The 23179-nt window shown below is 38.9% G+C and overlaps 2 protein-coding genes and 1 pseudogene across 2 annotated transcripts in view; all 3 read right to left on the bottom strand.

Annotated features, from left to right (window-relative positions):
- The window catches only part of LOC131783144 (DNA-directed RNA polymerase III subunit RPC5-like), a 145277-nt gene that overhangs the window by 45554 nt on the left and 76544 nt on the right, over nt 1-23179 (bottom strand). The window lies entirely within an intron of this gene.
- Nucleotides 1289-4848, bottom strand: LOC136283071 (52 kDa repressor of the inhibitor of the protein kinase-like). The gene is made up of 2 exons (XM_066171271.1): nt 4785-4848; nt 1289-3675 (listed from the first exon to the last, which is right to left on the bottom strand). Exon 2 carries the CDS (start codon nt 3530-3532, stop codon nt 1289-1291), a length of 2244 nt encoding a protein of 747 aa, XP_066027368.1. The 5' UTR covers nt 3533-3675; nt 4785-4848.
- LOC136282810 (uncharacterized) lies at nt 12741-14149 on the bottom strand (annotated as a pseudogene).

Below are 23179 nucleotides of genomic sequence, written 5' to 3'. Positions count from 1 at the left end.
GTCATTCTTTTCAACTTGTAGTGAACCTGCGGTATGATGGAGGGTGAACGGCGAAACATGCTAAGAAACCGACAGCGTGGAAATTTTGGTTGTTTTGTGATATGAGTTATGATCATTTCTAAATAAAATGAAGACAGTTAATAAAAAAGATGTTTTTACTTTTTTGATTCTCATTTCGATGATATAGACTCAGGATAATTTCCTACGAGCTCGCAACGGTCTGTTGATTAAAAAAATCTGTTCTGAAGGCCTCTGAAAAGCCCAGACTCCACCATTTCGTGTTGTGAAGAGACAGATACATTTTTCATGATATTTTCATATCTGGCATGAAACCAAAGCGTATAGGAGAAAATCAAAATGGAGGTTGTACTTAAAATCTACCCATAATAAACTTGAACTGTTCGCGGACAATGTGAACGCTATGATAGAAATGGATCGCAATAAAAACGCTTCAGTACATAAATGATTCTTGATTTTCTAAGACCTACATTGTTAAGAGTTTGCAATATATTACCACTGGTTTAAAATTAACTGGTATTTTCTGAGTGTTCACTGAGTGAGTGTTACAGTAGTAAGGTAATACCTTTGCAAATTTTTGACATTCTACCAAACTTGAGAGCCGGCTTCATGCAGAGAGGCTAATTACTCCAAAGTTATGAGATGAGTACATTTGTCAGAGTGCAGCAAAATGCACAATAGAATTTGGATCCAGTAATTTCATTGGCTAAGAGCAATTTAAGACGACCCTTTAAGCGATTCTAGATATGGTGTGAGCTTGGTCATGATTGCATCATCCCTTGATATTCTTCTGATTTTGTGATTTTTTACTACAAAGCAATGTGCAGTGAATTCGCTTTTTTCAGTCTTTGGCTAACACTACGAACTGAATCGCCGCAGCAGCTATTTTATTTAACGCACGCGAATTGTAACAAGTACGTGAAGCAGAAAACAGTAGACCAGGGGCGGATCCAGGAATTTCTGAAAGGGGGGGTTGTACACTACTGAAGTAACCTTGAATACCAATGGTGTGGAAGGCGAGTGACGGCCCCTGCCTCTGGCGCGATCTCTTGAGCAGGTCGGGAGCCATACCCCTCCCCCCAAAACATAATGTTTACGATTTTTCCCTCTAAAATGCCATTAGCAGAATTCCTGAGACTTAAAAAGCGTTGTAAAGGCATGATATAAAATCTGGAATTTACTTTATTTCTCATTCAGAAACCCAAAAATAATAATGCATGATTGAAAGGGACGGCAGTATCAACAATAGTTATTTGAACCTTAACGTACCTCAATCAAACAACGTAGCCTGAAATAGTCTTCTAGGGTGAGCTTTTACAAAAGCCTCGCAGATCTCGTCTACTTCGAATCTCTCCGGGTAATGCATGGCGATCACGGCGAGATCTGAGAAGCGCTCTTCAGACATCGTTGATCTGGTGCAGGTCTTGATCCGTTTCATGAGTGAAAAGGACCGCTCAGCTTCCGCACTACTGATTGGTAGGGTGCATGCAATTAGAAGAAGACGATGGATGTTTGGAAAAGTATCCTCGTCACACGCACCAAGTGCTAATAGAAGATTGTTTGGAAGTTCCTTCTCTGCTGACTGCCACATAGTTTGCCATCGTCGCACCTCATTTCCAAGGGATTTGGGAAATGGATGGTCATTCTCCCAGAACAACATGCCTTTTGCTGCTTCAGATAGCTCCTGGGAGTTATTAACTATGATTGAGGGTACTAGATAAAGCAAGTGACGGGCGTGGCGATCCTCGCCAGAAAATCGGTCTTGCATTTGAATAATCAGGGAATCAAGAAGGGGAATAGCCACAGATTTTTTGTAATGGTCAATTGGAGTAGAACTGGGAATGTTTGAGCGATTCCTCTGTATGCTAGTCTTTCTGGGTACAGTTTCAACGATTCCTAGTTTCCCAGAAAGGTCTAACATTTCTTTGTACCAGACTTGAAAGTCAACGTCAATGTTTTTTCTAGCAGAGTTAATGTTTCCAATTACTTCGTCAACCATCGTGTAAGCTTCAAAAATATCTTGATTTTGTTTCTGCAGCTTTGATGCAAGAGCTTTAACTTCATCAAGAATATTCTTGGTTGTAATGAAAACCACTACAGTCTGGAATGTCAACAAAGAGGCTTTCAGTCCCTGGGCTTTTGTGATAGTATCTTTGTCCCAATTCCAGCTTCCAGTAGACGATTTCAAATGTGGGTACTCGTGGGGGGAAATAACTGCATCTAGAAAGGTGACAAGGAGCTCATACATTTCCAGGAAAACATCTAGGCACGTGTGTCTTTCCACCCAGCGTGTCTTGCAAAGACCTGGAAGCTTGCTGTGAGAATTCTTAGGCAGGTATTCTTTCAGTGCCAACTCGAACAGCTGCTGCCGCTTTGGGCTGTTATTTAAAAATAGATATGCCTCGTTAATCAGGCCTATCAAATTTCGCACTTCTGGCAGTTTGCATGTTGCTGCGATGGAGAGGTTCAGGCAGTGAGCATAGCAATGCGTGTAAAGAGCTAACGGACTGGTCTCTTTTATCTTCGCCTGCACTCCTTCCTTTCCACTTGACATAACGGAGGCTCCATCATATGCCTGACCACGGATGTTGCTAGGATCCAAAGAAATAGATGGGTCAGAGAGAGATTCCAAAATCTTTCTTGAAATCATGGCGGCATTTGTTCGTTCCAAGTGCATGAAACTAATTAGGCATTCTTTGACATGAGGATCGTTTGGCGTTGACTGGTCCACAAACCTCAAGCGTAAAGTTAAGATTTCCCGGTTTGAGTGTGGATCCGCACACTCATCTGCTATAATCGTGAAAGGAAGGTCCTTGGTCCTTAGGTCTTTTGTCAGCCTTTCCTTAATTTTTGACGCATACACGTGAATGACATCATTCTGGATAGTTTTGCTAGTATATCTTGCTTGTCTGTTTGATGACAAGAGGTGCTTCTGAAGAGAGTCGTTTCCTTTCGCCAGTAATTGTAGCAGGGCAACAAAGTTTCCTCTGTTAATTTCATAACTAGAAAAATCAACACGATCATCACGATGACCTCTAAAGGCCAGACTCTGCTTTGCCAGAAACTCTACAGCCAAAACAATCTGTCGTAGAATTTCTTTGTTCTCAGTGGCTTGATTGGCTACGGACGTCGCCAGCTGGGAATCTACTCTACACCTGTCAGGATTCTCAAAAGTTTGTTTGAAGAGGTCTGCCTGTTCAGTTGCATATTTATGCATCACAGATTGCTCATGACAGTTGAGGATGCCATCCTTGCCAAGTGCCTTAGTGTACGATTTCTGGTATGGTGCTGTGACCAATACACCTGGTGTTGTTCCCTTGGTAACTTTGTGAGGGAATAAGATACAGTGACTACAAATACCACCTTCAAGTAAGTTACTGTAGCAAAGCCAGGGAAACTGTTTTAGCCATTTGGATTGAAAAGAAACTTTCCACGTCTTCTTTCCTTTGGTAACTTGATGAGAATGAAGTATATCGGACTCAGAAGGCTTCCAGTGAAACGTAAGGTATTGCATTCTTTTTTCATCTGTAATTTCCTGCGATAATCGCTTCAAAATACCCCACGAGCCTTCAGCAGCTTTCACAACAGTATCCAAATCGATCTTTGTGCCTGTGGTTGAACCAGAAGTGGCAGCCACAGGGCCTTTTGTAACTACATCTAAAATTTATAAAAACAACTATTTGTATACATTCATAACCCCTAATATGTTAGTCCCTTACCTACTTCAAATAACCTCAATAAAAATTGAACACACACTTTTTATTTGACAAAATTTCAATTGACAATATTTGAAGTTGTCATACACACAAATTAAAAAAAAAAATACCATAGCCTGCTGATACAAAATGTCTTGGTTAGACCTTCAGTAAATGTTATAATAAACTATTTTCTATAACACAACACTGTTATGCCACCGTGTTATATAACATATTTTTACTCTTAGCGGCAAACAAAACTAACGTCATATTCTTCCCCTAGAGCATAGATATGTTCTTTATCTTCAGAACTGCAAGATATTTCAAAAAACTGAAGGTGATTCAATTTTTGCAAAATCAGTCTTATGTCTTCCCTCGCAAGGCTTACACCAACCAGGCACAGAACATTCAATAAGCATAAAGAGGCAGTAATTGTTGCCACTTGATTGGCAGTGAATCCTACTCGGTTGAGCGATAATATTCTAAGATTTCTTAATTGCTTTAAAATAGCAGTACAACAACAGGTATCTATTTTTTGACAGTCATTAAGGATCAAGGTTTCAAGAGGAGAGGACTCAATCAATAGGAAATTAAGGGATGATATCGGTTGTCCACTTAAATCCAAATATCTCAAATGTTTAGAAAATTCTATACTATTTCCTAGTAATGCTTCCAGATCATTTCGGATGTTGTCATTTCGATATATCTTAAGGATAAATATCTGAACCCACTGGAGTGTGACATGATGTTCATAAATTGTTCTTCACTTAAATATGTTATGTGCCACTCATCAAGAAGGAGGCAACTCCACAGAATGTTGTTATTGTTTACAATGTGCCTCCACCTTCGTGAGACCAGGCACAATGTTTTAAGCATTTCTTTAAGGGAGAAGTTTTTAAACACCTCGACCAATATCTCATCAGGCAAAGCTGTGTACAAAACGAAATTAATACTAGTCAGTTTTACTTGGAATTCTCCAGACTTCTTGCATCATTTGAATAAATACTTTTTTTCTCGGACTGGTCAATATAAGTTTAACATTCAGATAAAAAAAAAATTAAAATTTTCTACCTTCGATCCCGGACACTCCAGCTTGATCGTCTGGGTTGCTGAGTTTTGGCAGCTTGTTCGGAGGAGCAGAACAGCTTCTTTCTGTATTTATCATGACAGTTCATTTAGAGAAGTATTAATTAAGTCTTAATATCATGATAAATTTTAATGTATCTGCCTCGGTTTAATGACAATTTTATTTCTGCTTACCTTCGTTAATACCTTCATTATTACTCGCAGATTCTTCAGACCTTGATTCGTCAGTCGCTGAATCTGCAAAATGTTTATATTTGAAAGGAATGATTATCTCGCCAGCCAGTTGGCAAGATGGCGGCGTGATGGAAAACGCATGCACTTTGTTTATAAATTACACGGTATGTCGAGGATGCTGGCTGTTGAAAACAGTTTTTGGTGTTATAGAATTAAATTAAACTACTTCTTTTGAAAAAGAACCACGAACTTACCTGATTTCTTTGCATAAAAGTCTGTTATTTTCTTCATTTTCCGTCAAACGTTGTACTCACTTCAACGATACTCAAGCATTCGGTCGGTCTCAATCCCCCTCGTTTACTTTTCAATGAATGTCACCTGTTCACGTCGCCTGTTTTAATATACCTGAACCTGATACGACCTTTGCGAAATGTACATTATCTTTTCATAACTTGACAAGCAGTCGAATGGTAAAAGTGAAATAACTTCGTAAAAACAATTTTATTCTATTATTTGTAGGAAGAATCAAGCATAATAACAATAACAAAAAAAAGCTGCTGAAAGGGGGGGTTGCAACCCCCTCAACCCCTCCCCTGGATCCGCCTCTGTAGACTCATCTTTTTCTAGCAAAATCATTGTTGCCACAACGTCCAACCCAATCCCAATGTCGTCTCAAACCAACAGCCTTAACGTTCGCTCAATTAAAAAACATAGACATCCACCCAATCTAACAGCAAAAACATTCGGCGCTCGATTTAATTATCCATCTATCATAGCAAGACGTTGTGGTAGGTATTCTAACAACTTCATGCCCCTTGCTTATCATTTTCTGAATGCAAAGGTTGATATTAAGGATTGCAGAATAAACCAACTCCTTACACTGTGGTTAAGTTTGAGTTTGGACTAAAACAGCTCAGCTCTGTATAGCTGTACGCAGCCCTACTTAGATGTGAATAGCCCCGTATAAAAACAACTAATTAAAACTCGTTACCCCCCCGAAGCAGCACCACTTTTATGGCTGTGAATAGCCCTGTATAGCTCTGTATAGCTCTGTATAACTGTGTATAGCCCTGTATAGCTGTGTATGGCTCTGTATAGTTGTGTATATCTCTGTATAGCTGTGTATAGCTCTGTATAGCTGTGTATATCTCTGTAAAGCTGTGTATAGCCCTGTATAGCTGTGTATAGCCGTGTATAGCCCTGTATAGCTGTGTATAGGTGTTTACACCTCTGTATACCTGTGTAAAGCCCTGTATAGCTGTGTATAGCCGTGTATAGCCCTGTATAGCTGTGTATAGGTGTTTACACCTCTGTATACCTGTGTAAAGCCCTGTATAGCTGTGTATAGCCGTGTATAGCCCTGTATAGCTGTGTATAGGTGTTTGCACCTCTGTATAGCTGTGTATAGCCCTGTATAGCTGTGAATAGCCCTGTATAGCTGTGTATAGCCCTGTATAGCTGTGTGTAGCCCTGTATAGCTGTGTATAGCCCTGTAGAGCCGTGTATAGCCCTGTATAGCTGTGTATAGGCTTGTATAGCTGTGTATAGCCCTGTATAGCTGTGTATAGCCCCTGTATAGCTGTGTATGTCCCTGTATAGCTGTGTATAGCCGTATATAGCTGTGTATAGCCCTGTAGAGCTGTGTATAGCTCTGTATAGCTGTGTTTAGCCCTGTATAGCTTAAATAATGATGTGAGCTCACTCTATGTAGAAATAATCGACAAGAATCGATCTTACTACAAATGCACGATTTGTGGCCAAAAGTTGTCGAGGAAACAAAGACTCAAAACCCACTTGAGTTGTGTTCATGGCAAAGGTGAGAAATAACACAAGCCAATCACAATTTTGAATGCGATTACAAATAGTCTTTTACCCTCATTTTTATAAAAGAAAGAAACAACATTAAGAAGTATAAGAGATACATAGATGATCCCATTGTACCAGTACCTAAATGAACAAAGCTTGACCGTAACAAGCGTTCAGCATCAATTCAACAAATAAGAACAAGTGTGACTTGTATTTTGCACCGAAAATGAAAACAAGTAATATTTTAGGGGAGATCCAGTGATTGGGGGCATTTAGGAAATTAAGTTATGAAAGGAAACTCGGTTGTACTTCTCACTACTAACAAGTCTTGTTTTAAAAATATTTTCAGATCAGAGTTTCAAATAAAGTAAATTGAAGAAGTCGTTTAAAAGGTGTTTTTTTCTCAAAGGGAACAGTAAGTACCTCTGTCTTGTCTGCATGCCAAATGTTTACGAAGTGTGCAGATGATCCACAAGTATCGGAACTCTTACAATAATGTTTTGTAAGTATAAAAACAGCAAAACAAATTACAGCAATAAGTCACGAAAACAGAGCCAAAAACTGAAAAAAAAAAAACAGCAACAACAATCATGAAAAAAGAAAGACTAATAAATTTGTTTGTCTAAGACATGAAATTTCTATTAAAAATAATGTGAACAAAAAGTCTCTGATGTGTTTGAGGCAACTGAGCTTGACTGTTCCAAGGTTTTCTGACAAAGGCAACCAGTAATGTAGGTTAGGGAAGTAACTTATGTTCACAACTAACAAAGTTCTTTAAGTGTAGATAACAATGTAATTATTGTTACACATGTGGAAGTCGTGTACCAAGGAACAGCTGATGAATGTTTAATGATTTTGGCACATCTGTGAACATGAGACATTTTGCATCACAGTAAAAACTTTTATGATCATGGAATCTAAGAGTTCTTTGAAGTTATAGAGCAAATCTGTGATATGAATACATTGGATTAATTGGTAATTTGCATTTAACATAATTGACTGCTGCATCATGAGAAAATCCATATTAATGTAGAGATTTACTAAAACTTAGTTTGAATAATAAATTTCATGATCTTCAAGTTATAAACATATACATGTATGTATATCTCTTGGTAAATTTTTTATAGCATACCTTTTATTGAGCCAAAGTTTTAAGCCTCTAAAATTACTCCTTTTTTTTAAACCTTCACGTTCAAGGTATTGAGAACTTCTTGGGATTTATGTGGACCTCAGGGTATTTAAATTGCCTCAATTTCAATTCCCAGAAATTCCCAAGAATTCCACCCTTCTTAAATTATAGGTAGTTTTTATAGCTGAGAATTCATAGGAATTCCAAGTCCTCACAAAACTGGACTTTTCCTTTCCCAGAAATTCCCAGTAATTCCAAGCTTTTCAAATCAGAGCTTATTTGCATAGTTGGGGATTTTTAAGAATTGCTAAGAATTCCCAGAAAACTGGGAATTCAGTTTGCAAGGGTTATTTGCATAATTGGGAATTTTTGAGAATTCCTAGGAATTCCCAGAAAACTGGGAATTCAGTTTGCAAGGGTGCCAATGTACTTCAGTTTGTGAACTATTGCAGGTTGTGAATTTTGATGGTTTGACATTTTTGACAGCTTCAGTTTTTTTAACTAATCAGATTATTTGAACCATTATAACAAAGATTCTGATTGGCGTATTGAAGCATGCTTTATGAGAGTATAGAGCATGCTGGTGATACTGTTGTTCACTTTGAAAACAAAATTTCTTCGGAAAACTAGAGGTGAACTGTTAGGAATTAAACAGACTCTTTATAATAAGAGAAGTGGGGAGAAACATTTGACTATGTCTGATGTTTTTCCCTACACTACTTTCCTTCTCTAACTGCTTCCTGTGTACTTCACAAGAGAAGAAAGCACAGGCTTCTCTATTTGTTAAATAAGCCCTCCTAACTTTCCTCCCCCTTCCCTCTTTTCCTTCCCCATGCCCTCTAAGTTTCTAAGCCCAGGGCTTGTAAGTAGCAGTTTGTGGTTATACTAATTGTTTTTTAGTTTTAATCGGTGCAGCAATATCTATTTACAAATATGTTGATTTTAAAATTTCTAAGCAACTGAGTTTATACAGTAGGTCACTTGAAACAGTCCATAATGTGATTTATCCAAGGTCACTCCATCTTGTGTTATTTTATGCCATTCTACCATATTAGTGACAATAAGGACCTTAGTACACTGTAGAGCAGGGCTGAAATACAAACGGAGGGTGGAAAGACAAGATCAAAACTTTGATTTCTATTCTGTATTTCGGGCTTGACTTTTTAAGCCATCCCAGAGAACACTTTGATGGCTTCATTATTGTTGTTTTCATCTTTTGTGCACGTTTTCTGTTATTATCTGGAAAAGCCAAAGAATGTAACATATAATACCAGCAGAAATTTGCTTGTTGCTTGTAATTGTATTGTACTGTATTGTGCTTAGTAAGAGTATGGAGCATGCTGACAACACTCTTGTTTGCTTTGAAGATAACATTTGTTTGGAAAATTGGAAGTAAAGTGTTGGGAATTTGACAGATTCTGTATTTGTATTATAATCAGAGAAGTGGAGAGAAACATTTGACTACATCTTGCATCACTTCTTTCATGCTGCAGCTGCTTCCTGCATACTTTACAACAGAATAGAGCACAGTCAAGGCTTCTCTATTTGTTAAATAAGCCCCCCTAACCACCACCCTCCCCCACCACACCTTCAAAGTTTCTAAGCTCAAGGTTTGCAAGCAGCAGTTTGTGGTAATACTTTTCATGCTGGAGGTGCATGTTTGAAAAGTGAGAATGAACAAACAAGAGCACTAATCTGAATCATGGAATGCAGCCACTGAGTATCTCTGAAAGAAGTCAAATTTTACTGCATATATAGTTGAAGTTTAGAACAAGCTAGTCCACCTATAAGGCCAGCAAGTAAATCTAAGCTGAATAATGCAGCTTTCAGCAAACTAGTCTGTTGGAAGGCAAAGAAATTTATGCAATGTTTGGCACCAGGGTAGCATGAAATTTCCCAGTCAGTCTGAGACTTTCTTTAAGGAAAAAGCCAACAAGATATATTTTTGTTTACAGTTAATGTTGCAAATTGAATTCTATTTGACAGCTTTCTTATTTTGATGTTGTTTTTTCCCTCCAATCACAGGTATGCATGCATGCATGAGTATTATCACTAAATTCTCAAAAAGAAAACATGTTAAACTATGGAGGGGGAAAATACTGAAAGGAGTTCTTGTTCATCTGCATGGCCTAATTAATTCATAGAGGCTTGAGAATGTAAGGTCACATAGGCATTAACATTGTGATAGTTATTGGTTTTTTATTATTTTTTACAACATAAATGTCTGTTACCTTTAGGTTTTCCTGGAGAAACCACCAAGAATCTTACCTATGGCAACCACTATGCAAAAGGCTTAAAATAGAAAATGATGTTAAATATGAAAGACTTAAACTTTACTATTCTGGCCCCAAAATTCCATAAAGCTAGGGTTGCTTATCACTTGATGGTTGTGCTGAGTTGATTGAGCATAACCAGACAGTTTGTTTCATTTACTGGAACAATCAGATAAGTAATAAAATTAGGATTTGCTGACCAAGTTAAATCATTTAATCTGTGAGGAGCATTTTATCTAAGCTTTTTTGAAGCATAATTTAGGTATTTTGTGGAGACAGTGCCTGCATATTTACCCGTGTATAATGTGCACCCTTATTTTTTACCAAATTGTTCAGGAAAAAAGTTTGCTAAGCAAAAAAGACATATTTGTCTAATCTTCTTACAACTATTTATTAACTAGTGCAGAACAAGAAGAAGAAAGTTACTTTATTATAATTGTCTGTGATATTTTTTTGATGCTTAGTAATTCATGACTGATATTTAAGAAGTTCAAGAAAAACTTACATACAAACTTTGAAATTTTCCTCATACTGAACAATGTACAACTATGACATGATTCTTCTTGTTTCCTGTTGGGCAGATTATTATAGCTTTCTTGTCAATGTCGCTGATTGTGTGATTTGGTGACTAGTTGGTACCAATTATTTCTGGCCCCAAAACTCCTCAGGAGTTTGGTATTTTTCATCTTTGGCAATCTCAAGTGCTTTCAGTCACACCAGGGAAGGAAGAATTAGCTATATAGCTGAAGTTTCTCTTCTCTGTAATCCATGCTAACAGATCAATCTCTGACCATGGCCACACAGCCTTCTTCCCTCAGTTTCTATATTTGAGCTGAGGCAGCTTCTCCAAGTTTCTTTACTTTTGAAATATAGCCTGACTTTGCATTTGGAGACACCAATTTTACATTCAGTTACATGGTTTCAATTTTGCTTGGCTCTGCAAATTTCTGATCACTAATGTGATGCAGAGTGATTGTATTGTTTATCTCATCAGCTGTTTTGTAATTACTCTACTAAAATTTATTCATGGACTAAAATAGAAAACGTTTCATTGATTGATTAATATTTAACTTGAGCTAATAAAGACCAATTACAAAAAAGCTTTTTTTCTTTAATGTTTTATGCAAATCACTCGCACGACAAACAACAGGACCCGTGTATAATATGCTATTTTGATTTTCTGTTTTTGCAATGCTTACTCTAATCTTTTAAATACCTAATTCATCGATTCTTCTTTCAGAAAGATGGAACTGATCTGTTCAGCCTGTTAGACAGTGATCAGCGTAGCCGTTTTGGTACATGGATGAGTACCTAACACACATGACAAATGATGGTATCTGGGGTGATGAAATTGTTATCTTTGCAGCAGTCAACAACTACAAAACAGATATTAATGTGATCAGGCTACTACCTGGAGACAAAAGATTGGTAATCTCTATCAAACCGGAATGTGAAGTAAAAGGTGGAAATTCAATTTGGCTGGAGCACATATATGATTGCCATTTTGTCAGCCTTCTTAAAGGTACAACATTCATAAAGTTCATTGCAATGCATATAGATCTTTGGTCAGTGACTGGTGTCCTACCAATTTGTTTTAGCTATCATATTGGTTACATGAATATTAAAGCGATATTCGCGGTAATGATTACAGCACCAATGAGTGATTCATGGTATGAATAATAAATCCCTTTTTCGATGGTGTAACATATAATTCAAGCATAATTTTGGCTCATTGCTTGTAATTTTCCTCACCCCGTAAAATACTAAGCAACTTGCGAAACATCCGTCTGTATTACATGTTAAACCTTCGATTAAGGTAAAAATGCGGCATTCGTATCAATATCTCTATTAAATATGACGAATGTGCTATTAAGATGTAACATTTGGCACATGTAAAATTAGGGAAGAAATCAGGAATTTATTCACTTTTAAGAACTAAAAACAAAAATCAATTATCAGAGGCTGCTTTACCGGCATGAAAAGTAGATTGTTAAGGAATATTTCCTTGTCTGTATTTTAAATAGGTCATGAGAAGGCACCCTCCAGTACTGAAGTAGTCCCTGTTCCGGAGTCTGGATTCATTCAAGATTCAAGCAGGGTTTAAAACCGTGCCTACTAACAAATGAGGAACATACTAACATGATCGTTCTACGTATTAAGGAATTTAATGACTATATTGTAAATTTAATTTATTTTGATTTGAGAGTTCACACTGAGAAATATGTAATAAGGATAAAGAAACTAGAGGTGACACATGCAGTGTTTCAACACCATAAATCATTTAAGGATGTTGAAACATTGCATGTTATTATAATTATTGCTTTTTTTTATTTTTTTTTAATTAAAAATGCAAATTCTTTATTCACTATAATCACTAAAAATATTTACAAAAAATTATGATAAAATCCTTAAAAAAATCGACAAATACATTAAAATGTTTAATAAAAATCTAAGAAAAAACTAACGGATATACGCTCCGTTTACGTTTACTTCTTGAACTTTAAAGAAGAAGAAGATAATAAAAAATAAATGTTATATAAAAAGATTTTTAAATAAAAACTATACTCTAAATCCTGCTTGTTCTTTTTCGATCTCAAAGTCACAATGTTCAATGTTCAGAGGGACACGCCTAGTGGTGCGTGAACCTCTTAGGCAAAGTAAGGCGGACCTTAGTAGAGCGAAGGACACTTTTGAACGTATCCATGAAATCGTCGTGCTGTACTCCTCTCCTTTCTTAATAGATATGAGCTCTGCTAATCTACCGTGGAAACGCTTGCATTCGTCCGCCATGCCTCCGGTAGTAGTGAAGACTAAAGGTGTAAAAGTCCCTCGTTCAACTTCCAAAACCCTGTTCGCGTACAAACTCTTCTTCTCATCTTCATGTTTGCGATAAATCTGCTAAATGGTGAGATATTTGTAAGACTCTGCGTTTGGGTGAAAAACCCTTACGTCAAAAAAGGCAGAGCCTTGCCTATCCCATACCCACGAGCGTGAACATCCAACCGGGCATCTGGTTCCACTTGCACATCGTGGCAAACAGTGTTTAGCAAATCGGCTTCAAGATCTCGCAGCTCGTTATGCGTCTGGATGATGAATCCTCCTCGTCTACACACCATGGCTTGATCCACCGTAAAAGCATCTCCGCAAATACAAGTGGAGGGCGTGTCAGCCATGTGCCAGTCATAGCGGAGATGAACTGCATCCCTGAACTCTCTCTTGTTTAAAGAAAAGTTCATATCCTTTTATGGGATAACTGTTAGCCAACTAGACGCGCCCTTTTCTGTAGCAAGGACAGCGACTCTCCTGGTGTTATCAGGGAGTACGCTCTTTAATTCCTCTAGCCTTTCTCTAAGATGTTTTTCATTCTCCCTTCGGTTGTACTGCTGCATTTTTCGTATGTCATCATCATCCGGAAGCTCGAGTGCCTGAGCCTCTATCTGCTTTACCAGAGGCTGTTTTACCCTGATTGAGGCTTTATACTCCTTAGTCGCGTTTCGGCATGGGTTTGTGAGACCCAGTCCCCCTAGCCTCACCGAAAGTGCTAGTAATTCACGCTCAGCGGGTGTACAAGTGTGCCCTGTCATGGCGGATATAGGGACATTGCCTATTGCGCGCTCTAGCGGCTCTAGCAGATCTTCGATGTCAGGCAGTGTTCTGAGATAATAAGTCCAACGATGTTTCAATCCAATAGTGAAGGCTGCATATGAGGCTTGTGGATTAGCTATAGCTAATTCTACGAGCTTCGCCACTTGCTCGACCCAGTCCTCTACCTTCCCTCTCATGTACTCCTCTAGGTAAGATCTAGAGCCTAGCACGGCGCCCAAATGTTTTCGGCCTTGAGTCGATATTTTTATTGCCGTGTCACCGAATACTTCCATCGCTTCATTCTCCTTTTCTGGTTTGGTGACCAACCAGCATTTCTTAGCATTGGGGTAATACCTCAGGCTAGGTCCCATTTCATTTATCATTATTATCATTCCTTAGGGGAATAAACAAGTCATAATAGTAGTATCATAGAAGTTCATTCTTTTTCCAAAGTCAGAAGTGGTAACGTTCCTCTTAACTGGTTTCCATATCTTGATTGGAGATACAAGGCAAGATGAACTGGAAAAAGCTTGGGGCAAGTTTAGATCTGAGTGATGGGGAACTCAGTGGTATTCAGGCAGATAACGGTGAGGAATACGAACAAATTTATAAGATGCTGAAAACCTGGTGGCAAAAAGGTGCTGCCGCTTATGACAATCTTGCGTTTGTCTTGAGACAGCATAATCTTCAAGAGACTCGTCGAGTCTACTGTGTTACGGAACACGCTCCACCCCTAAAGGAAGATGTGAAGTTGCGTAAGTAGAATGTACATGCTTACATTTTGTTCCCATTTCCGAAAAACCTGAAAAAAATTCAGTTAAGCAAGACGTTGAAAAATTCCTTCGCCGCTTTCAATTGAAAGCCTTTTTTCACGACATAGAGGATGATTCTAACACCTCGCACAAAGATACTTTTGAGACAGTCTCAATGGACTCCTCTAGAGGGCCAGTTCGCATCTATAAATTTTTTTCATTAAAAAATGTCGCCGCGTTATCAACAAACTTAAATCCAATCCTAGAACTTCGTGCATTTATTCATCGGCAGAAATATTGGACAAGATGGCGGCCGCGCTTGCGCATTTCGTCCATAATGGCGTCCCAATAATATAAGAAACTGTATGGAATTTTGTAAAATTTCTAAAATATAGCAACCAGGAGCTCATGGTCCCGTCTGCCCTCGATCGAGACATATTAAGTATTGATTCTGTTATTCATCAAACCTCACAGGGACTCGATAAATAAAAACCACTTACTTCCCGAGCCAGTTCTTTTGTCATTGATCATTGACCTAGGTCGCCATACAGTTCTTAAAAATCCGTCGTTCTCCATCCCAAACACTCGCCTAGGAAAAATTTCCGCACAGCCCCATCCTTCATTATGCATACACATCTTATTAATTATGCATTCTACTCTTTGTCTTTGAATACAATAGACAATTCCCTTGGTAATTGAATATATACATCCCTAATTATTACTTACTGCACGAATAAAAGAGGATTTTTTTCACGGCGTTTCTTTCCGCGCTGTTTTTCCCTCTCTCTCTCTCTCCATCTTCCCCTCTTTCTTTTCCCCATTTCTCTGGCGGGCAATTCCTACTATCTATCCTTCCTTCAAGGCCCCTCTCAGTCTATTTTTCCTTTTTTTTTACGTTACCTGCAGGGTTCGAACTCTCAATCCTCTATCGTCTTCGTCAGACTAGCAGTCTATCCTCTATACCATTGTTCTACATGTGCTTCTTGCCGATCAAGGGTAACTTTCAAAATTATATTTCTAATACCTTATTCAAATTCCAAAAATTAACATTGAAATCATTTTCCTCACCTCTAAAACATGTTAGATTTTGCACGAAGAAATGAGATGTATCACCGCGGTCGCTACGTCGAAGGAAAGTGGGTCTTTGGTGGCATTTGCTGTGAAACCAAGGCCTGCTTCCTTGTACCGGTAGAGCACATGGATAAAGATACGCCTATACCCATTATACAAGCTCCAATATTACCAGGAATGTGCGTGATGAGCGACATGTGGAAAGCTTATGATTGCCTACAGGACGAGGGCTACAATCATCTCACAGTGAACCACAGCCTAAACTTCGTAGACCCAGGCACAGGCGCTCATACTCAGCTCATTGAAAATACACGGTGGGGAATCAAACGAAGTATACCTCTTACAGGAATATCCAAAGATCTCTTCGGTAGCTACCTACAGGAGTGGTTGTGGCGTAAGCAATATGGAGAACATCCTCTTGGAAATATAATCAAGCATATCGCCGAAGTATATGATGTTCGAAAGACATCATGAAAATTAAGCTCCTTGTCCCTCTTCCTCTTTTCCTCCCATCAAAAAAGTTCCCAACGCGCCAGAATATCCCTTATTTTCCATGTTGAGTAAGTGACGAGACGCCATGTTGAAAACTATGACTGAAATAGTTAAACACGAGCAAAGCTGATCTTCGAATCGTCGGCCATATTTGTTTATGTTCTTGCAGGGAAATAAATTAGTTCTCGGTCCTTTTCCGAATAAAAATATGCCAGGCATTGAATGCAAATTCCGTAGTTTTAGCGCGAAAATTAAATTAAAGCAAATCAAAATTCTGACATCATGTCATCGCTCTGCCTCGAAAAATCCCAAAGATTTACTTGCAGGTCTTCTATTCGTTTTCTTTTCATTAAATAGAAGATCTGCGGTGCTCAAATTGTATAAGTCATGGTACGAAACAATCTTCTTTGCAGATCCACCGTTTATAAGCCTAAATTGTTAATTTCAGATCAAGCCAACAGCATGGATGAACACATTCAATATCGCGACACACTTTGTCGTCTTTGTGGCACAAATCTGCCACGAACCAGGGTCAGTGCTACAACCAAAGAATCTTTTAAATCGGAGTTCTGGATAAAATTTCGAATCAATGTCGATCTTGACATCAAAGAGATTCATTCAGCCAAGGCGGATGCACACTAAAAAAATAATTCGAAGGAAATCACGGATCTTACACATAAACGTAATTATCCAGCGAGTAAGTTCTCCTTCGGGCAAACATAAAAAAGCAAAGAGGTATTCGTTCACTGGGCTCTCACATCTTCAGGTATCGTATCCGGGAAATGTGCGATAAGAGCGGCATGAAGATGAAAATAAAGAAATCACATTGGTGGAAAGCCTTGCCGAAGTGTCTCTATTGACAGTATGCCGGAAACAAAGGTTGGAGTTTAACTACACGAACTGATGAGAGTGAAATTTTCGTCTACAACCACGAGGGACTTGTCTGTAATTATGAAACTCGTTTAGAAACACCGCTCGTGCTTTCACATTTTGCAGTGATTACCTAAACAAAATTTCTATACAGGGTGTTCAAATCAAAGAGTCAGTGTAAAGGATACAGTATTGCTGACTAAAAGCTGTAGGACCGAATTTGTAGTGTCCTGAGACCTAGATTCTCCCGCGAATCGATCAATAGCGCGCAAAATACCTTGCATGATTCTCTTGCATTGAATTCGACCGTGTGTATTCGTCTTAATATAGATTGTGACTACTTGCTTTTATTTTATCCCACTCATGTGTTTATTGACGTTTATTTTCCAGGCATCATAATTTCAAGATCAAAGCTTCACGTGGAACACCGCTTGTTATTCAAATGAAGACGACAACACGTATGACCCGCATGCACTCGCTTGTCTTCTTACACAAGAAATGGAACGCATTCCAGAGGCTCAACGAGAAGTCCGGATTCTCATCAAATCGCAGACAAAAAGACATACACTTTAGAAGATGTCAAAGGGCAGCAGATCGGCAGGGTTCAGCACTTCCTAAACATACAGTTGCATGGTTTGCTCCGATGTGGCAAAATAACCAGGAATTGAAGGGTAAGTTACTGTTTCCTGCTTCACTGTTACTTTTTTGTAAAGGCTTGATGGACTGAAATTGATACATGTCTATTTAAAAATTGGAGAGCAGCAAGATATTGTCTTTCCTCGACCTATACTGGAGAGAAATGAAATTCCTCTATTCCGCGATCTCACATCTCTCTCGTCTCTATTGTTATCGGCACGCGTTATTTGGTTCAACCTTATTTAATTGGTTTTCTTGTAACCCAAAATAGGGAAATCAACGGAGAACCGACAGTAACATCAAGGCCAGGCTCTACCCAGAAGTTCTTCAGATACAAACAGGCTGGCGGAAGAGCTTTTATTCCTGTGACGCTCTTGTTGGAAGGACCACAGCGTTACAAAGAATTTGTGCTGGAAAGAATCCGCTTTACTCTTCCAGAACGCGAGAATGTCGAGGACATGCATGTTGAATTTTTGAAATAAACGAATGTTTTTAATGGTATCTTACGTCCAGTCCTTAATAGCGAATTTTGTTTCGGCTTACTACCGCATTCCAACATGGCCGCCACAAAAAAAAATTCAGCTTCTTCTTGTTTCCAGCACCTCTCGGCCAGATTTGCTTTGTTTTCGTTTTGATCTCACCCAATCACAAAGTTCGAAACCGATATCCAGAAATGGTTATGGCCCGAACTGAGTGAGGCATAATCTGTGCCCACCGACTGTCAAAAATTTGTTTTCATTGAAAAGTTCCACTTACAACCTTAGAGGCGCAGATTTCCACATTCCTAGATTTAATACTGTTACCTATGGAAAACATTCCCTAAGATATATTGGCCCTTTGCTGTGGAATCGACTTTCAACTAACATAAAAACCTCACCTTCTCTACAATCTTTTAAAAAACAGATCTGTTTAACTAACCTTTCGTCTAAATTCGAATACAATTGTGAGAACTGTGTTCTATGTAGCACATGAACAATTATCTGGCTCAGGGAACGCTCTATGTGTTTATTTGATTTAATAATGAGTATTAAATAAGGTAGTTTAAACTTTTAGTTCTTAATGGCAATGACGTAATTAAATTTTATCTATTGTAAATAGTTAAATTAGTTGAATTTTAACTTATTGTATTGAGTTTAGGTGTCCCCTATTAGTAGAGGGTTTCTTACCCTCGGCTAGATCGATTTGACACATGAATAAAGTTTTTCATTCATTCATTCATTCATTCATCGAGCCGTGATCGCCGCCATATTGAATTCTCTTGATATTCTATTGCTCCGGAGTGTAATACGATATACCGCTGATAATTATTAGCGGGCTCGAATTGTCCTTGATTTCTGGCAATGTTTTGACTAAAATCCACAAACCTAACAACCCAGGTCAACTCATCCTTTCTGCCTGCAGATGTCCCACCGAACTTATTTCCAGCAATTTAAACAAAATTATGGCACCTATCGTCAAAACTTTACCATCTTACATTATGGACAGCCAACACGCACTTGAAATTTTTCGTGACTTTAATTTCCATGGCCAAAACAAACTTTCGCAATAGATATTACAACTCTTATACTGTCATTTCCAATGACGAAGGTCCTCAAACATTTTTTCGATCAATGCACTGTTATGGAACCTAGCTCTGAAACACGACTCAGTCTAGGCTAACTAGTACTTACACTCGATTGCTTTTCATTCGGTGGCAACTACCCCAAAAAAACTAATCGCGTAGCCATGGGTACTACAATGGGACCCAGCTACGCTAATCTTTTCTTAGGTTTTATCGCTCACCAACTTTTTAGTCAATACCACGGCCCCAAACTTGAACTCTACGGCCGCTACATTGACGACTGCATCGGCGCTACCTCTTCTAACAGAAACGAGCTTACTCAATTGATGACCGCCGTCAATTCCCTTCACCCGGCTCTTAAATATACCTGGGAAATTTCCAACACTTCTTAGGCTTTTCTAGACATCAAAATTTTAATTGAGGGCAATGGTCTATGTACTAGTGTTTACTACAAACCTCTTCGCATCCATCAAACGTCTAGAATTCCATAGCTATTTCACAGTTTCTCGGACTCCGTCGATTATGTAGTGACGACTCTGATTTTTTCCGAAAAATCAGAGGCAATGTGCCAGTTTTTCGATAAACGTGGCTATTCTGTGTCTATCGTTCAAGCGGGTCACCACCGTGCCCAACAAATTGATCGACATATATTAAAGTTCACATGGCAACCAGGTTGACAATCAGACATGGTTTGATGCTACTCTGGCTTAAAGATTCAATGAATGTAACCGAGAGGTTACGATTCATAGACCCAACGTTTCGACATTCCTGTCTGGTGCCTTCATCAGGGGTGATCTTAACGCTGCAACTAGAGTTCCTTTTATACGCTCACTAATTAAATGCCCTTTTTCTTCCAATGAGGTGTAAATAGGCGACAGGAAGTAAGCCGCCATCATCGTGATTTGTTTCGCTCTTCACTAAAATCCCAGTTGATTTTGCCGTTAAAGTTGCAGAGGAGAGACTCGAAGATGCTTACCAAGGACAAAGAACTTCTTTGCCTGTGGAGCATATTATTCATCTGCTGTCTTTTTGCTTCAAAACCACGCAATTTGCATACAACGGCACTTACTATCAACAGGTTTTTGGTACAGCAATGGGTTCGCCCGTCTCTGCTGTCATTACCAATATGGCTATGGAAGACGTGGAACAAAGGGTCTTAGCCACTTCACCGGTGAAACCCTTTTTCTGGAAACGATATGTCGATGATGTTATTTTTGCGATATCCGGAAATGAAGCGGAACGCTTCCTATTGCATTTGAATTCAGTGGAGCCGTTTATTCAATTACTCCTTGATATTGAGTAGCCGTGAAACCTTTGTATCGGATCATTTGGGGTTTTGATAAATGGGATATGAAAATTTATCAGTTTTGCATACGGTTTTCGGTTTGATCGAATTTTTCTGCGGTTTTGGACGATTTTTCTACCGTTCTGCGGTTTCTAATAGACGCTGATGCCCTCTTCAGTTATTTACCAAATTTACTTTAAAAACAGTCAAAAGAGAACTCATTTTGCTCCTATAGTCCTCTAGAAAGGATGATCCCAAGGCTCTAGAAACATGAACATATTCAGGTCCTCTAATATGTCTTTTACGGTTTTTTTACAGAATTCTGTATCCCTCTCGTTGCAAAGGGGAGCGGAAGATACGAAATAACTGCCAATAACTCTTTTTGTTTCGATTCAAACCGAATGCCGTGCAAGCATGCAAAGAGTTCTTCGTTATTCCAGAATTTGTCCCTGGGAAACTTTTCCAATGTAAAAGAGGAACACAGGTTTTTTTTTACATGTAAGAAGTAAGCACGAGCCGTCGGAGGAACTTTGCTCACCTATAGCAGGTGAGGCTCCTACTCAAAAGTTAAAATTCTGGAAGCATCTGGCATTCAGCGCCAGTTTTTTGATACGTTTAGACGATATAGGCCGGAAATTAGTGAAGGGTGTGCCAGCATATGAATACTCTTGGACGTAGTCAGGTTGATTTGATGAGGAGTCAATTCTATCCAGCTTTGAGCGAATGTCATCGATCTTTTGTGTAAAGAATCTCCCAAAATCATTAGCAAGCAGACGCACGGCAACTTGGAATCTATTTGTTTTATAAAATAAAGAATTAAAATATAGGGAAAAAAAGTTTTAACGATGACGTCATCTATACGTCTGTCTTCCAATAGATCATAAGTGAGAACCAATCAGAATGCGTGCATAACTGAGCTCATTATATAATGTCCGATAGATAAAGGCTACCTTGACTTTGTTGTTTCCTAAGATGACAATATATTCAGTAAACTTAAACGAGGTCTTTTCCCCAGCAGTGTGAGGGGTCACGGACAGTTCTGTGCGAGACAACAGAGCGATACCACCCCCGCCTCGCTGAGAGCGTATTTGATCATGAAGCATGTATCCAATAGGAATGCATTCAGCTCTAACCGCCTCACCATCCGAGGATAGCCAAGTATCTGTTAATGCACATACATCAATCTTATTACTACACAGATATTCTTGGAAAACTGCAGTCTTATGTCGTACGGACTGGCAGTTCCGTAAGCAGAAAATTAAGTGGTCGTAACGGAGTAGGGTTGTTGTGACAACAAGTAATCTTGATAAGATTTTTAATGTTCCGACAAACACTAGTCCAGGCCACTGTGTTTTTGTTTACTTTATCGTTTCGCGAGGACACTACTACATCGGAAGAACTGAAGTTTTGTTCCCTAATCTTGTAGCGGAACCAAATTTCCCCGAGGTCAGAAACGATGAAACATCCAAATCTCGAATTTCCACAGCCAATATGCCCTCATCCTGGCCAGAAGAGAGTTGAAAGCGACACTGAATATTTAGAAACCAATTGCCGCCGTTTTGGCTGTCAAGCGGTCGAGCAGTAAGGAAAAAAGAGAGAATAAGAGGGAGAGACCAAACGCACGTCCACACCTCATTACCAGATTTCATGGTGTTCTAAGAATTGGTCACTTAGTCGTCTTCCTGTTTCACTAATGTATAACTTTTTGCAATAAGTACAAGTTATGCAGTAAAGCACATTGGCGGAGGTGCATGTGAAGTGATTAGTGATCTTAATAGATCTCTTAGGTCCCGACATTTTCTCTGCGTTATGAATGAAAGGACAAGTTTTGCATCGTGAGCGAGTGCATTTGAAAGTTCCAGGTCGGTCATTGGTTTGAACGTGGCTATCCTGTTTCTGTCGTTCAAGCGGGCCACCACCATGCCCAGCAAACTGATCGACAGTCAGCACTGCAAACGGCCGAGAAAGAAAACACTGACCGCATTCCATCCGCTCTCACATTTCACCCTCACAACAATGCAGTTAAATCTATCATTCTAAGAAACTTCAAATTACACCAAAACGATTCAGAAACTGATACTATCTTTTCGCAATCTCCACTAATTTCATTCAAACGTGACAAAAACATAGGCAACTTTTCGGTCAGAAGTTCATTTCAAACCAATGACCGACCTGAAACTTTTAAATGCGCTCGCCCGCTTCTCCGACCATTGAAGGCCATTGGAGGCCATTGAAGACCAATGGAAAAACTTGATAGCTGGTGTAATGTCGATATGAACTTTCTTCATTCTGTATTTCTGTCCTCTCCAAGTTAGCAACAAAGTAACCGCAGGGCCTTCTGACCGCCAATTATTTCCCAGTAAAGGGGAGGTGGATCAAATCATGCTCAGAGCTTTGTTCAATGTTTTGAAAACGCATTGTGAAATGAGAAGCAGATCACTAAAAAGTGTGGATGCTAAGAAAGGATGTGGTCGCACATGAGCACGACCTGGGTACGCATTGTTCTAAATGCAAGTGCAAGTGCAAGTGTCGCGTTTCGGTTTCGGTTTCATTATGGTAAACAACTTTGTTCCCACCGTCGTCTGTTTGCAAATCAACATATTCAATAAACCTTATTGTTTCCGTTCGTTACAGATAAGTGGCTAATTCTAACTCGTGTCGGCAAAAACTTTTTAATCTGTCACTGACGATAACAAAATAACTGACCTAAATTTCGTTTTGATTCTGCAATTGAAATACCGGCAGA

The sequence above is a fragment of the Pocillopora verrucosa genome, chromosome 8, assembly GCF_036669915.1.
Source record: "Pocillopora verrucosa isolate sample1 chromosome 8, ASM3666991v2, whole genome shotgun sequence".
Classification (NCBI taxonomy): Eukaryota; Metazoa; Cnidaria; class Anthozoa; order Scleractinia; family Pocilloporidae; genus Pocillopora; species Pocillopora verrucosa.
Note: the sequence above shows the minus strand (reverse complement) of the source record. Positions and strands in the feature narration are given on the sequence as shown.